This window comes from Aspergillus thermomutatus (assembly GCF_002237265.1).
Source record: "Aspergillus thermomutatus strain HMR AF 39 chromosome Unknown NODE_440, whole genome shotgun sequence".
In the NCBI taxonomy this organism is placed as follows: domain Eukaryota; kingdom Fungi; phylum Ascomycota; class Eurotiomycetes; order Eurotiales; family Aspergillaceae; genus Aspergillus; species Aspergillus thermomutatus.
The window spans coordinates 1-14,007 of record NW_020798490.1 but is presented as its reverse complement, the minus strand read 5'-3'; the positions used below and the strand labels follow the sequence as shown (position 1 = coordinate 14,007).

At 48.8% G+C, this 14,007-nt stretch overlaps 5 protein-coding genes across 5 annotated transcripts; 1 reads left to right on the top strand and 4 right to left on the bottom strand.

Annotated features, from left to right (window-relative positions):
* Positions 1-1,047: 1,047 nt before the first annotated feature.
* CDV56_101902 (glycoside hydrolase family 76 protein) lies at positions 1,048-2,582 on the bottom strand (the record flags this gene model as incomplete). Its single annotated transcript, XM_026755521.1, has 4 exons — positions 1,048-1,629; positions 1,681-2,130; positions 2,186-2,430; positions 2,480-2,582. 4 exons carry the CDS (start codon positions 2,580-2,582, stop codon positions 1,048-1,050), a joined length of 1,380 nt encoding a protein of 459 aa, XP_026609694.1.
* A 1,146-nt stretch (positions 2,583-3,728) lies between these two features.
* Positions 3,729-5,671, bottom strand: CDV56_101470 (ankyrin repeat domain-containing protein; the record flags this gene model as incomplete). Its single annotated transcript, XM_026755089.1, has 2 exons — positions 3,729-5,271; positions 5,325-5,671. The coding sequence occupies 2 exons, from the start codon at positions 5,669-5,671 to the stop codon at positions 3,729-3,731; spliced, it is 1,890 nt and encodes a 629-aa protein (XP_026609693.1).
* Positions 5,672-6,455: 784 nt separating this feature from the next.
* Positions 6,456-7,878, top strand: CDV56_101131 (uncharacterized protein; the record flags this gene model as incomplete). Its single annotated transcript, XM_026754750.1, has 2 exons — positions 6,456-6,704; positions 6,757-7,878. The coding sequence occupies 2 exons, from the start codon at positions 6,456-6,458 to the stop codon at positions 7,876-7,878; spliced, it is 1,371 nt and encodes a 456-aa protein (XP_026609692.1).
* Positions 7,879-8,061: 183 nt separating this feature from the next.
* Positions 8,062-9,925, bottom strand: CDV56_100816 (cytochrome P450; the record flags this gene model as incomplete). Its single annotated transcript, XM_026754435.1, has 5 exons — positions 8,062-8,142; positions 8,198-9,171; positions 9,227-9,413; positions 9,472-9,578; positions 9,742-9,925. The coding sequence occupies 5 exons, from the start codon at positions 9,923-9,925 to the stop codon at positions 8,062-8,064; spliced, it is 1,533 nt and encodes a 510-aa protein (XP_026609691.1).
* An 816-nt stretch (positions 9,926-10,741) lies between these two features.
* CDV56_100367 (transcription factor domain-containing protein) lies at positions 10,742-12,812 on the bottom strand (the record flags this gene model as incomplete). Its single annotated transcript, XM_026753986.1, has 4 exons — positions 10,742-11,953; positions 12,003-12,499; positions 12,554-12,603; positions 12,658-12,812. 4 exons carry the CDS (start codon positions 12,810-12,812, stop codon positions 10,742-10,744), a joined length of 1,914 nt encoding a protein of 637 aa, XP_026609690.1.
* Positions 12,813-14,007: the final 1,195 nt, after the last annotated feature.

Sequence of the window (14,007 nt, the reverse complement as noted above, 5' to 3'; positions counted from 1 at the left end):
GGGTTTGGAGGGAGCGGGTGAGGAGGGGAGGGTAGAGGGGGGGTCGGATGGTTGTTTGTGCTGTGCGGATGAGATTTCGGAGCATCGTGGGTTTAGTATTCGAACAACGGATAAATTTATTTGATGGGAGGGGTGAGGTCTGTCTGTATATAAAGCCCCATGGGATAAATCCCCAGGGAATATACTTTGGGGAACCATTCTTGAAGAATGCGGGAGGGGGCGAATTCATCCTCTCGGCGAATGGCTTGCCATCACTGACATCATGTCGTCGACACGGCAGAAATACGAAGCTATTATTGAGTCTCGGTCGGGATTTAACTGGTGGATGTTGGTCTCGTGATGTAGACGCTGTCGATGGTCTAGACTTAACGTATCAAGGGTTGATTTTGACTCGTCGCCATAAGGCATGGTCGTTAAACTGCACTCGAACTTTGAGCATAATGCACAAAGGTATCTCTTAGAACGACATCTACTACTTCTTGGAAATCACTTCTCACTGGATTATTTGTCTTGTCGCAGGACCACTGCTATCGTACAAGGTGTAGCCGGTTGAAACCGCCTAAGGCCTGCAGAGCAAAGCAGTATGCTAAGCAGCAGTCTTACTCTCCTATTTCAACCCTTTAATACTATATGGTATTCGATATCCTTAGTATATAGGAATTCAATATCCCTACTATATGGTATTCAATATCCCTACTATATGGTATTCAATATCCAGGGGGGCAGAGCCCCCCAGACCCCCCAGAGAGCACGTGACAATGGTTTTTATCAGCCAATCAGGAAGCTAGAAACCTGCTGTTTTTTGACCAATCAGATTGAGTGCCAAGACAGAAAGCTAGAAGGGGATGCAATAAGACATGCTACGCTTCGCTCCGCAATTAGACTCAAGGCATTCTGGCTCCCTGAATGACACCAGTCAATCTCGGAGGCCGACGCTTGCGACTACGTTATGCATGATCGAATGAAACATGGTCTACTATGTACAAATAATATCAAGATCTATGGTGGTGAAGATTACATGAAACGCCAAACACCACAGGATCATCACTACCCCCCAATGACCATAAAAGCCATCAGGCCAACCCATCCCACCGCGAAGCCAATAGTCAAGATGCTAGCACCCGCTTTATCGCCCGTGGTGATCTTGCTGGTCGTGGTGGTCTGCCCCGATTTATCCCCCGAGCCCGCAGACGGGTCGCTGGTGCTGTTCCCGCCTGTGGTCGAGGTCACTGGTCCTTTGTGTTTGGTGGTGATCAGGTTGACTGACAAGAGGTCTGCGACGCTGATTTGCTCCTCCATACCCGTCCATCCATCCCAGCTGGAATTATACCATCGCACTCCGCAGGAATTGTTGCCGTTGCCCGTGCAGGATGCGGCGGCCGCCACGGCTGATCCCTGCAGCTTAGGGAGAATCCTGTCGTAAGTGGAGGGGACCAGAAGAGCAGTGAACGCCAGCCAGGAGGTGACGAGACCCTTGAACAGGATCTCGTTGTCGTTGCAGACTTCGTTCGGTTCGCAGAGGACCTCGGACATGATGTTGCCGCCATATTTGGTGGGGAAGAATTGCTCTAGGGTGACGTTGAGCAGGCCGCTGACGGCAGTTGCCCACTTCGTGTTGGTTCCGTTGGTCTAACCTCGTCAGTTTCTGGTATATTGATTCGCTGGCTTCGGGAGACGTACGTAATTCCACATGTATGCCGCGCCCATGAGGTAGGTGCCGTAGTTGTAGGACCATTGATTGTTTCCCTGGCTCGCACAATCGTCCTCGATGTTGGTCGAATCGGCAACGTTCCACGTTTTGTTGTTGAGCAGAGGCGACGAGCAGCTCCAGTCCCATACTTTCTCGGCCCAGTCGTAATATGTGTTGTTGTTGGTGTAACGCGCCAGACGGGCAGCTAGCTGGAACAACCCCCCGTTGGAGATGGAGTTCTTCATCGTATACCCCGCTTGGTAAGTATAGATCTGCCAGCGCAAGCCTCCTCCGCATGTTGACGAATCCCACCGATCTACCTGCGTGTTATAAACCCCTTGCGCGAGAGAAAGCCAGGAGTAACCGTCCGAGCGATCGGGGAATTGCAGTTCAGCGGCGAGCATGGCTGCTAAACCCCAGAACATTTGGTCGTCGTTTCCCTTGGCCGGTCAGATGCATCGCGCCTTGCATTTATTTGTTCAATGCGGTGCTTACCAAGTAGCTACTGTAGTTGGCAGGCATGTAGTCGCCGTCTCCGGCTTGCCATTGTAAACCCAAGCTCACTTCGCTGTTGTAGGTGTGGTCGCCGGTAAAGTACTGGTATTGCAGCATCGCCATGAATAGGGCACTACCCTCCCACCATTTCGTCGGGAACGCGCCAGGGATGTGTCCGGACTCGTTGCCATGGTAGTAGCTCATCGCGCCGTAAGCAGCAGTGCCGGCAGCATCTTTGATGGATTCTATTGTGGTGTTAGTCCGACAAGGCAGATTGCGTATAGCAACACATACGGTCATCGTTGATATTGATTTCGATAGCCTGTCCTAGCGATGAAAATAGCAGCGTCGTGCAAAGGGTATTCCACCCTAATCGTGGTAATGATTCGAATCGCATGGCGATGTGCTCTTGATGTAAAGTCACCGCAGGACGGAGAGGTCCAAGGCGGAGAAATCCTGATAAGAGGAAGAACCAAAGAAGCCATCAAAATTAGGCTGGCCGGGAGATTAATCACTCAAACGGCACTACTGCTGCCATCTCCTCCAACTAGGTACGTAAGATACTGCAATCAAGCAAGCCGCGCATCACTATTGGACGACTGTGGAGATTGGTGGGTAACCAGTTTGATGGCGGAGACCTTTGAGTTGACGCCATCTCCAATAATAGGCCCGCCGCGTGTCGAGCCGACGTATGCAAGCCAGCCATCAAACAGTTTCATGATTTGGATGCCTAGAAGTTGAGCACTTGCCAGTCTTTGTTTAAATTGTTACATGTCCAGATTGTCTATTAACCAATATATGTTTACCTGATTGCGGGAAAACATAGAAAAGACCAAAGGGAAAACCCATCCAGGTACCAAATCTCGAAAATTCAATTGTGAAGATTAAAGGGAGAAAATTCTGTGATTGGTAGATAGCCCATGTGTGTGTGGCGGTCAGAGTGGGGCACAGCCAAGATAAAAGGAGAATGATTGGATGGTCAAAAAGCTTCAAAAGGCTTGTTGCTGCCTGGTTGAAAATTACCATGCATTACAGCAATTATTGTCTCAAAACCAGCCAATTACATTCACTGACGCGTCTCCATTCCACGCCTTGAGTGTCTTAAAGCCGAGATACCCGCTTGTCTGCGTGCTGAAGTCCGAGGAGATCAGGTACCACAGACAATAAAAGGATATCCTGTCCCCGATAGCATTGTCTAGACAGCATATGCAGTTCTAATGTGATTCCTGCGATCATCTGCGATTTTACACCCCTCGATCAACAGTTCCAGTCTCAAGATGATGATTCGGGCTTGAGTCCGGGTGTTAACTTTGTAGAGGCAGGTCGTTGGTCATGTTATCCTCAGGAGCATGCTTAGTGGACAGCAGTTAGCTTGAAGCGGGATGGCGGTCATAGAGTATTCTAACAATCTCATCACGACTCTTCTGTGAGCTTCTCCGATCTCTCTCTCTTCGTTGCCCACCAGAGCGGTGTTCGGCCCTCAACGTCCCCTCTCGTAACATCAGCGCATCCTTGGACAAGGAGCTCGACGCATGGCTCATGTTCATTTTGCACGGCCCAATGAAGCGGAGTTCGACCTGTATGATCCGGCAAGTTGACTTGCGCATGCCAAAGGGGTTCGGTGAGCGTGATTGACGCGATTGATTTCGGTAGATCTTGCCAGAAGACTTAGAATTGTTTCGTGGTGGCCATTACGCGCAGCAAGCATCAACGCTGTGTCTCCATCTGGATTGGCGAAACCAATCCCTGCACAGTGCTCCAACAGAAGACAGACAACTGGCGTATGACCTTTCCAAGCCGCCAATAGCAAGGGAGAAAACCCCGACTGGTCGCGCGATTCGATATTTGCTCCTTTCTCGAGGAGCAGGCGAACAGCTGACGTAGATCCATTGATGGCGGCGCGTGTCAGGGGAGTCTCGTCCGATGCATTCTTCGCTTCCAAATCAGCACCTGCTTCGACAAGCATTTTGACAATATTCGAGTTAACAGGACGCCCGGAATTGCGGTCAGCTCTCAAGATAGCATTGGAATTGGGAGTTTCAAGTGACGGGTCGGTCCAATGTGGCAAGGCCCAATGAAGGGCAGTCGCATGGTTCCAATCTCGGGCGTCAAGCCGGGCTCCGTGCTGCAGAAGTTGTTCAACAACTGCGTCATTACGGCTATATACTGCCAGCATAAGGGGCGTTCGCCTATCATTGCCTGCTGCGTCAATACTGACAGATTGGTTGAGCAGCCACTTTACGCCGGCCAGGTCTCCTCGTTGTGCTGTGCGATGAAGGACCGGATCACGGTACCTCCAATCGCGTTGGTCAAGATTGCCCTTCTCGTGTATCAACTCCAGCAATTGTGTATCACCAAAGGTAACAGCAGACGTCACCGCGGACCGAAGGCTATCATCAGCAAGATCTACGCCCTTTGTCTGTCTAAGAAGGAGCAATACCACTTGAAGGTGATGATTTTTGGCAGCATATGTCAAAGGTGACCCCGACCTGTAGATACCAGCTGATGCATTCTTTTTTAGCAAGGAGCGTACTTTATGTTCGCTGCCGTGCTCAGCCGCATATGAGAGTGCCGTTCGTCCGCAGGGGTCTAATGCATTGACATCGAGACTCTTTTGCAGCACCAGATCGAAAAGGCTGTCTTGTTCTTGTTTCGCCGCTTCCATCAATGCGGTCCGCCTTGTGTCCCTTTCCGGTTTGCCAACGTCTGCTCCTTGGGCCAAGAGCCGGTGTGCGAGATCATACTGTGCATAGATATCAGCATGTGGCAAGGTAGTAGGTGATTCTAGCAAGTCAGAAGCGGTTTCTCTTGCTTCTATTGCGTTCAAGAGCAACCGTCCTTTTTCTTTGGCCCTCCTCATCCATACCAGCTTTAATGGTGCGATACCGTGGATGTTTGGAGCAGTGAAATCCGCTCCTGCATCGAGAAGGAGCTTCAAAATTCCGGCTTCAGTCCGGTCGCTTAGTGATCGCTGTAAAGCAGTCTCCTGCCCTGACTCAATCGCATTCACGTTTGCACCATGCTCGATCAGAAGAGAGACGGCCTTGGTCGAATTGGCCGATATGGCAACATGCAGAGACGTCTGCCTTCCATACTCTGTCATGTCCACCCGAGCTCCTCTTTGCAGCAAAAGCTCCACGATTGCTTCGGGTCCCTGTTCTGCGGCAATATACAGGGAGTGATCTGGTGCTCGTCTGGCGCATTGATGTCTGCTCCAAATTCCAACAGGAGCATCACGCCCGATATGTGCTTGTGTAATACAGCATTGAACAATGCCGTTCGCCCATGGATGTCTCTTTGGTGCACGTCTATGTCTCGGCAAAGAATTGACTCGAGCAATGCACTCTGCTTCTTCCGCACAAACTCAAACACCGAACTTGCCTCCAGGGAACGAACATAGCCAAAATCAGTCGTGGCCTCCAGCAGTAACTTGGCAGCTTCCCCGCGAACAACGCAGCTGAGGTAACCTTTGAGTGCGTGTTTCATGATCCGGTGGATTGTGGCAAGGCGGCCCTTTCTCGCAGCCCAGGTGGAGAAATCGCCTTGATCGTCCTTGATACTGATGGCAATGGAGTACAGAGATGGCGTGAAGGCAGTATAGAAATGTCTGCATGTTCGCGCAAGAGCATTCCACGAGCGAAGCAGAAGGAACTCTTCGACAAGTAAGACAGTCTCATGTACTCCGTAGTAGAGTCAGCATGCGGTTATCCGGCTTTTAAGCCTGTGGTAAATCCTGGTCAGCCATTAGTCCCACGGCAATGATACTGTCTCGGAGTTCTTGGCCACTGAAGTTCTTAAAGAATAGGTATAAGGTCATTGCTATCAACAGGGTGACTACTGACAGTGCACGTGACAGAAACTGGTCGTGAATATTAACGAAGCAGCAGTTTCATCAAGATGTAAAGATCCACTAAAGCAAACATCTTGATGAGGAATTTGAAAACCTGTAGCTGAATGACTTCTTTGTTGCTTCACTTTCGCCCTCATTCCCTACAGTGCATTTCAGGCGGGAGAATTTCTCCTTTGTCACGGAGATATCGGTCGCACAAGAAATGCTCTATCTTATTCACACAGGCACTGCCGAATCGGGTATCTTTGACACTCCCAACATTCACTGTGGATGGGAGGATGAGCCCTCCACGTGACGCCGCAAAAAGAAGTATCTTCATCCATCGATCAAATCTAAAGAAGACGTTCTCCTTCTCTTTCGCAACCTCCAACACATTGACATGGAATTGGTTCTTTGAGATAGCTTGCGTTCTCATGCAACATGGTCCATATCACCGCTCTGCCCAGCGAGCTTCTTGCTCTCATAGTCTCTTACCTCGATCCATCATCTTTGAAGAAATTGCGCCAGACATGTCACCTTCTCTCATTTTTCGCTACTCAGCTGCTGTTTAATACCGTTGAACTGTATCCTACTGAGGACAGCTATGAGATTATGGATGGCATCTCAAAGAGTTCAACGTTAAAGTATGCGGTTAAAAAGGTGTATATCAACACATACAACCCTTCATATGTCAGTATTCTCTTCTGACCGTCTAACGAGTGCTATATGCTTACAGGACTAGGGTTTGGAAGATAAGGAAGAAGCCTACTTCCCAAGAGAGTTTGAAAACAGAATTCTGCAGCTTAAGCACTTATCAAAAGTGCAAACCGCCATCGTACAATTTGACCTGCGTTCCGGCATATTTAGGCGTCATTGGATTCTCATGCGTCCTCAGACCGCTGCCTTTCGCAAGAAGGCTCTCAGTGTCCTCTTTGAATGGCTGGCTTCACTTGAGGTACCTCTGCAATCCTTGGGTATTCAGCATCTCCAGTATATCAACAAAGACGACGAAACATCCAATAGAATCACCAAGGTGCTGCGGAATTTGCGATCTCTTCGATTGAGCATTGTGAGAGAGCACAAGCCTGCCACAACACTAGACGCTGCCGAATTTTGGTCCCAGAACCAATCCAGTCTATTTCCCAAGTCGCAATCCATTTTTACAGAGCTTCCGTCAGTGTGGCTGAAACCGACCGCGTCGTCTCTTGAACACCTCACCCTTTACTGCGGCAGTTGGTTTGGGTTTTGCCCAAAGCTTGAACTAAGCGAGCTTCACTTTCCGCATCTCAAAAGCCTTGCATTGGGAAGTTTTAGCTTCTTCCAAGACTCCCAGCTGGAATGGATTCTCTCGCATGGTGCCACATTAAATGAATTGTCTCTGGACGATTGCATGATCCTCTACGATCTGTCTCTTCAGGAAGACAAGCTGGGCGAGTTTTCATTCGACGAAGGCGAGATGGAACTCCGCCGTGAGGGTGACGGCGAGCTAGGGTACTACCGCTCCTACGACAAACGTTGGCATCATTACTTCGACGCTTTCCGAACAAGGCTGCCTCGCCTGCGGTGTTTTCGGATCGGGGCTAGCGACTGGCGTCGTGGTGTGCCATTGGAGTCGGAAACTGAAATAAGAATCGGCTTACTTGTGGACAGATATAGAGTGTTCTATGATGGGCATGCGCGGAATCCATATCTCAAGGTCAATTTTGGTCCTGAACCTTGGCAAAGGGGTGCACCAAAATGCAATGAAGATGATCGCGAGTCCTTGCGCTTACTGTTCAAGCATATTGGACAAGAAGTGGAGGAAAGTTGGTTATGGTCATTGCGCGAGATTTGGGTTGAGAATCTGATAGAGGTGAGGTCATGATGCTTGGTTTTAAATTTGGATATGGCTAGGCATGTTACGATGACTAGTTCATCCAGTGCATCGCAATGCGATAGCATTTAGACTGATTCCAAAGCTGCAAAGTAGATTCTTTCTACAGAGACGTCTAAGACGCAGAGAATGAAGGGCGTACATGATAAATGGAGTGGGATATTCAGTAGTACATCAGAGGTCTTTCCTAGCACCAAAGGACAATTTCACCTTCATAATCGTTCCATCCACCGGCTTTGCAGTCACTTGCATTGTCTAGCTTAAATGTCAATATCATCAAAAGGTTCCGAAAGAAGACTGGCAAACTCACATTGAATAAACGCGACTTGACCTCGTACTGCCCTCGCGGGTTCAGAATTGGCTCCCCAGCGCTGTCCCGCGCGACCTCACCGAGCCCTATCTTCCGAAATTCGTACCGTCTGACCACACAAGCCAAAATCACTTGTGCCTCAATTGTCGCAAGCCCCTGGCCGATACAGCTGCGCGGTCCTCGCTCGAACGGTCGCCATGCGCTGGACGGTATCCGACTAGCACCCGCCTCGCCGAGCCATCGCTCCGGGACAAAATCGTCCTTCGATTCCCCGTAGACAGTCTCATCACGATGAATGAGCGTCTCACAGTTGTACATCAGGACTCCGTCAATGCACAGCGACCTTCCATCTGGCAGTTGGATATACGCACCCGTTCCCTCGGGCACAAATCTCCCTGTTCCCGACGAAGGGTATAAGCGGAGTATCTCCTTGATCACGGCGGAGGTATACTGCAACTTTCCAAGGAGTTCTTCGCCGTTCGGCGCAAGAAGCTTATCATGAACTATTGCCGGGGAAGGATCAAGCCCGAAGACGTCGTCGAGTTCACGGCGTATGGATTCCAGAGCACGAGGTGTGCGGCTGAGCTCATACAATGCCCATTGCAGGAGGATGCTAGTCGTGTCATGACCAGCGAACAAGAAAGTTTTCAGCTGATCGCAAGTTTGATCTAAGACACGGGCATCCAGATACTCTATATCCTGTAGACTGAGGGCGAGGACACTGCGGGACTTTCTCTCGTTGGTACTGGCTTCCTTCAACTCTGCGAATTTGCGTTTGATGTGATTCTTGATGATGGTATTGAGTCTGCGAGCCAGGGTATATTGGCGCCATGTCACCAAGGGGTTCAGCAATTTTGCTCGGGCTGAGCTTTTTCTGCGGTAGCTTGCAGCCAGCTCGTGGTAGAGCTTGACCATCTCGCTCTGCTTGTCTAGGGGAAGCTGCGCTCCCAAGTCCTCGTCCATTGTCACTGCGCCTAGGCTTCTATGTTAGTACCGGCTTTGGTTCCTCAGAGACATTCAGACTCTTACCAATGATATCAAATGTGAGATTGGTACATATTTCAGCCAAACTAAACTCTTCCCCTGATTGAGCATATCGATCAAGGGCCTCGAAAAATGGCCCTGTCTTATCCAGTATGCACGGCAGCAAGGTCAATAAATGCTGAGGCGCAAATCCAGGATTGAACCGTTTGCGAAGGCTTTTCCATTCCTCGCCCTGTCTTTATGAGCCAAGCTTTTCCGTATCAAGCATACTACCTAGGTCTTGGAAATACCTCGGAAGTAATGATCGAATCAGGGCCCAGCAGATACTTATAAGCCTGCAGCGTCGGGGTCTTGGGCATACTATACGGGAACTTTTTCGAGCTCCTGGCTACCTGCTCTGCAATCTCATGGCTGCAGACGATGCCCATAGGATGCTGTATCGGGCGTACATCGAGAAAATACAACGGCGGGTTGCCGAGGTGGGCCTTGATTTCCGCGAATACGAGGTCCGTTAAGTATCAGTATGTGGTGCATGAGGGCAGTATGCAATTGAAGCTTACCAATATGCCTATTTGGCTCACCGCGGGCAATGAAGGCGTTGAGATCCTTCATATGACCCCATACTCGTGACGGCCTCGGCTGTGGCCATGCTGCGAATTGCTTGGTGCGATAGTAGTCGAGCTTATTGAGCAGCCAGACAGCCAGCAGCAGAAGTGCTGCTATGGCAGAAAGAGCTAAGAACATGTCTGCAGAGATGTTCCAAGTATCTCCAGCTAAGTGGTGGCAGAAAAAGGTCGGACACCGATGGCGCTTATGCATGTCTCTGCGGGGGTGCATTCTTGGCGGCCTGCAGAGCTGCATCCTGGGTAGAGAATGAGCTACCTTAGTTGTCATTCAGGTGCAATATCTCCCAGCTCTCAATGTGGCTATGGACTGACAACATCAAGGGTGAGGTCTGCATCAGAAGACTCGGATACTGACTGCGAGGTTCTATCAAAATGTGCTGATGTTGATTACTGTATATATCTAGGCAGACGAGCAAGAGTGGCCGTCGCATTTGATAAGCACACAAGTTGAGGAAGTCAATGGGTATGAGGGAGTAATCAATGATAAGGACGAGTGCTACCAGCCTCTTATTACTTTAGACCAGCCGATGAAGGCAAACCAGACATCATTTCAGAGCTGTGAGGACCGAAGTACAATGGAAGGCATTGGACTGAATACAATATGAGCTTTCGTTGGTGAGGTTTGTCAAGTAAATTGGCCGGATGGCGCAATGGTAGCGCGTTGGTTTTCGGCACCAAAGGTTGCGCGTTCGAATCGCGTTTCGGTCGTTCTCTTTTTTTGTTTTCTTCCATCTCCCTCCCCCTGGGCTTTTATCGAAGCTATCTGCACACGGTTCGTTTTCGCATCTACTGGCAACTTCTTATTCCAATTTTTGATTTCCCTATTTCTCAATTTATTGTCCTCTCAAACCCTACCCAAAAGCTTTCAACGTCAGAATAACAGGAGGTCATCATTCATTAGATGTGGATACGTGGATCAGCCAACAAACAGCATTCACAAAAATTGTGCAAGATAGCTCTCATTACTGAGGGGCGGATCAACCCCAATGGTTGCACTGTTATCTGCCGACGGGATAACATTTGCAAAGGACATGCCGGATTCCAAGAAAAGGTACAAGTCGTCATTTTCCTTTAGTTCAAAATCAGGATGCGAGGCGGATTGTTCTACCATGGCGGATTCTGAAGCGATCAATCTCGTCAGATCGCCCCGAGGAGTTCTAGGAGCAATGACATTGCTCAATTTCGCAATCATGCGGTCGGCAAGAGCAGAGTTCTCTTGCAATTGATGCAGGATTTCCGAGTATTGCTGGAGCATTCTTTGACTCGCTGCGTTCGTTTGAGGGTAAGCCGATTCGACAGCCTTGATGTGAAACTCCAGTGCCGGAACGAGAATAGCGATGCTGGAAATAGGAAGTAGGTTGGTGAGGTTCAAGCGATGCAGTTCATCGAAGACGAGACTGATTTTGTTTAGGATGTGCTCTTTTGCGTGGCTGTTCCTCCCTACACTGCGACTGCAGGCGACGTACGCCGAGGCGAGATAAAGCAAGAGCAGCCAGGCACGATGGACAAGTATGAACTTCTCCAGCTCTGTGACAGCGGATGAGGCCGGTGATTGATGATGAAGCGCCGGTGGCAATTGTGCGTGCCATCTGCTCAATTTCTGAGCAAACTCGGCGACTTCGGTAGGTGAGGCCTTGTTTTCCGCATCTGAAGATCGCCCTTCGCGGCTGGGTGAGTCGGATAAGTCTTCTAATAGTCCGGGCAATTGTTCTATCTGACAGAGCTTGGATTTCTCAATGAACAACCTCGCTTGGAACTGTTGATACTGCACATCGCGGAGAAAGTCGCAGCTGCCTACCAAAGTTTGGACGTTGGGTGATAAGGCACCGAATCTGAAATCGGCCGTATTCGGTAGAGGGATTTCGCATTGACTGCCGTTTCCTTGAATGTTCATCAAAGTAAGAAGATTACTCGATGTTAGCCGCACATGATCGAATATGGACCACCACGTCCGTCTCCATATTTGTTGCTTTCTTGCATTTGTCTTGATCATTTGAGTCTGACTCGAGCTGATCATAGAGATGCAGATACCCAACCAGTGGGTAAGTTCTTTCTGGTCGCGGTGCGGCTCAGGATAAGACACCATCAACAGAATCGCTTGAGCATTAGCGAGACGGTCGTCTTCGCATGCGAGATCGAGAAGCACCTGGACAGATGAGTTGGGCATAACGAAGCTGGAGTAGGGAGAGAGGTACCTGCACTTTCCGGGATAGACGCTCACGAAAAACACCGCGCGAAGGATAGCCCTCGGCACGGATATGGCATACTTCGATAAAAGCTGACGCAGCAAACAGCACGGCGTGAAATAACAATAGACCGATTTGATGAGATTCATTATCGCTGGCGACAGCTGATAGAAATTCATGCAACCCCAAGATAGGCATGTGCGGATGGACCCAGAGCAGATAGCTCTTTAGTAGCTCGTTGCGGAGCGTGTCGCTGGGGAGGTCAAGCGCCCCACTGCGTCGAAGATACTCGACATCGTCCCTGTGCAGTCTGCCTGGGAGATCGGCCAGGTAGCTCGGCAAGTGGACAGCCGGTGGAGCGTCGGAGGCGGGCCCGAAAAGTTGATTGATGATAGAGATGTGGTAGTCGAGGGGGATGGTTGATAAGACGGCAGGATTCCCGGCCATGCCGTTCTTCAGGCTGCATTCTCGCTCGCTCTGTTTGAGTTGCGAGGCGAATATATCCTCTTCACAACATCAGCCATTCTGACGGATAACCCTGGCTACAGGAAATGACCAACCGGGACAATATGTGAGCCACGAGGATGGCTCCTCAGTCACGCTACGAGGACTGCAACGATCAGCAATGTAATATATTCGGTGTATGCTACAGAGCAAGACTCACGTTGTGCTCTCATGAGCATCACAGTCCAATTTGGCCCGACGACAAGACGAACACGAGCCTCCGCTGACTCCAATGTAACATCGCTGCCTCGTCTTAACGCAGTTTGAACAAGCTCCAGACTCGGCAGTTCTTGTACGTCTTGGAACGGAATGCATTGCGGCAGTCGTGAGCCCAAAACACTACTGTGAAGCTAAGATTGGGGCGTGGAGTTTTTCTACAAGCATGTGTGAATCACGCCATGGAGATCCGACGAGGTGACGGTCCGCGCGCCGACCGGTCCTTAAACTGCCTCGGCATACCAACAAGTCTCCGTAACCCCAAGGTTTTGATGCAGCAATCAGCCCGGCTCCGAGTGTCATTGGTTGACTGTAAAAGTCAAAGTCAAACAGGGTTCAAGATCAATAATTATGATTGGACAAAAGCGAATTGATCGGTCTGGGGCCCCGGAGTCGGATACCCGCGGTTTCCCTCCTCCGAAGTCTGCCGATCCGCTTACCAATGAGGAACATGCACTGCATCACTACTACTAGACAACGCTAGGTTGTCTAGACTCCTTTTTAGTCGAGTGGTTATATGGTTGACAGTTATGACCGGAACCTCTTACACAGCATCTACTAGACCTGTACTCTTGAACCCCCTAGGTTCGATTTCCGCAGTACCCATCGATACGGAACCAACATCACCGATTGGAATCAGAGTATATAGAGGTTAAACTAGGACATATTCTTACTATATCTAAGAATATATATATTTTTCTATATAATAAGTAATAAGACTAGAAGTTATGTATATTCTAGTTAAACTAGACTAACTATAAATAGTAATATAGGTAAGTATAAAATATATAATCTAGTACTAAAGATATAATACTATAATATATCTCTTTAGCTAATAAGAATTAGCTATACCATATCTTCCTAATTAAGTTATATATTAAGGGTATTTAGATCCCTTAGACCTAATATCTTAATAAATCTTTAGTATTTTTCTCTATATAAAGGCTTAGTTAGGCTATTAGCTAGTATCTAATTAGTTAGAATCTATATAATATTTACCTCTCTAGCCTAAGTATATTCTTAAAGTTAGTATTAGTAGATATTAATATAGTATAATTTAGTAGTTATATATAGTTCTTTACTAGTAATTAAGTAAATAATCTAGTAATTATTATATTAGATAAAAAGGTCTATCTTAGGGTTAAATTATAAGGCCTTAAATACCTATTGTTATGGAACATCTACAGTCAACACGAAATGGTTGGATGAGGCTTACGAGAAAAGACAGCGCAGTCTGACGGACAACCAGGCTCGAGACAAGGGGGGCGGCTAAGTCACGTGACTAACGGTCCCT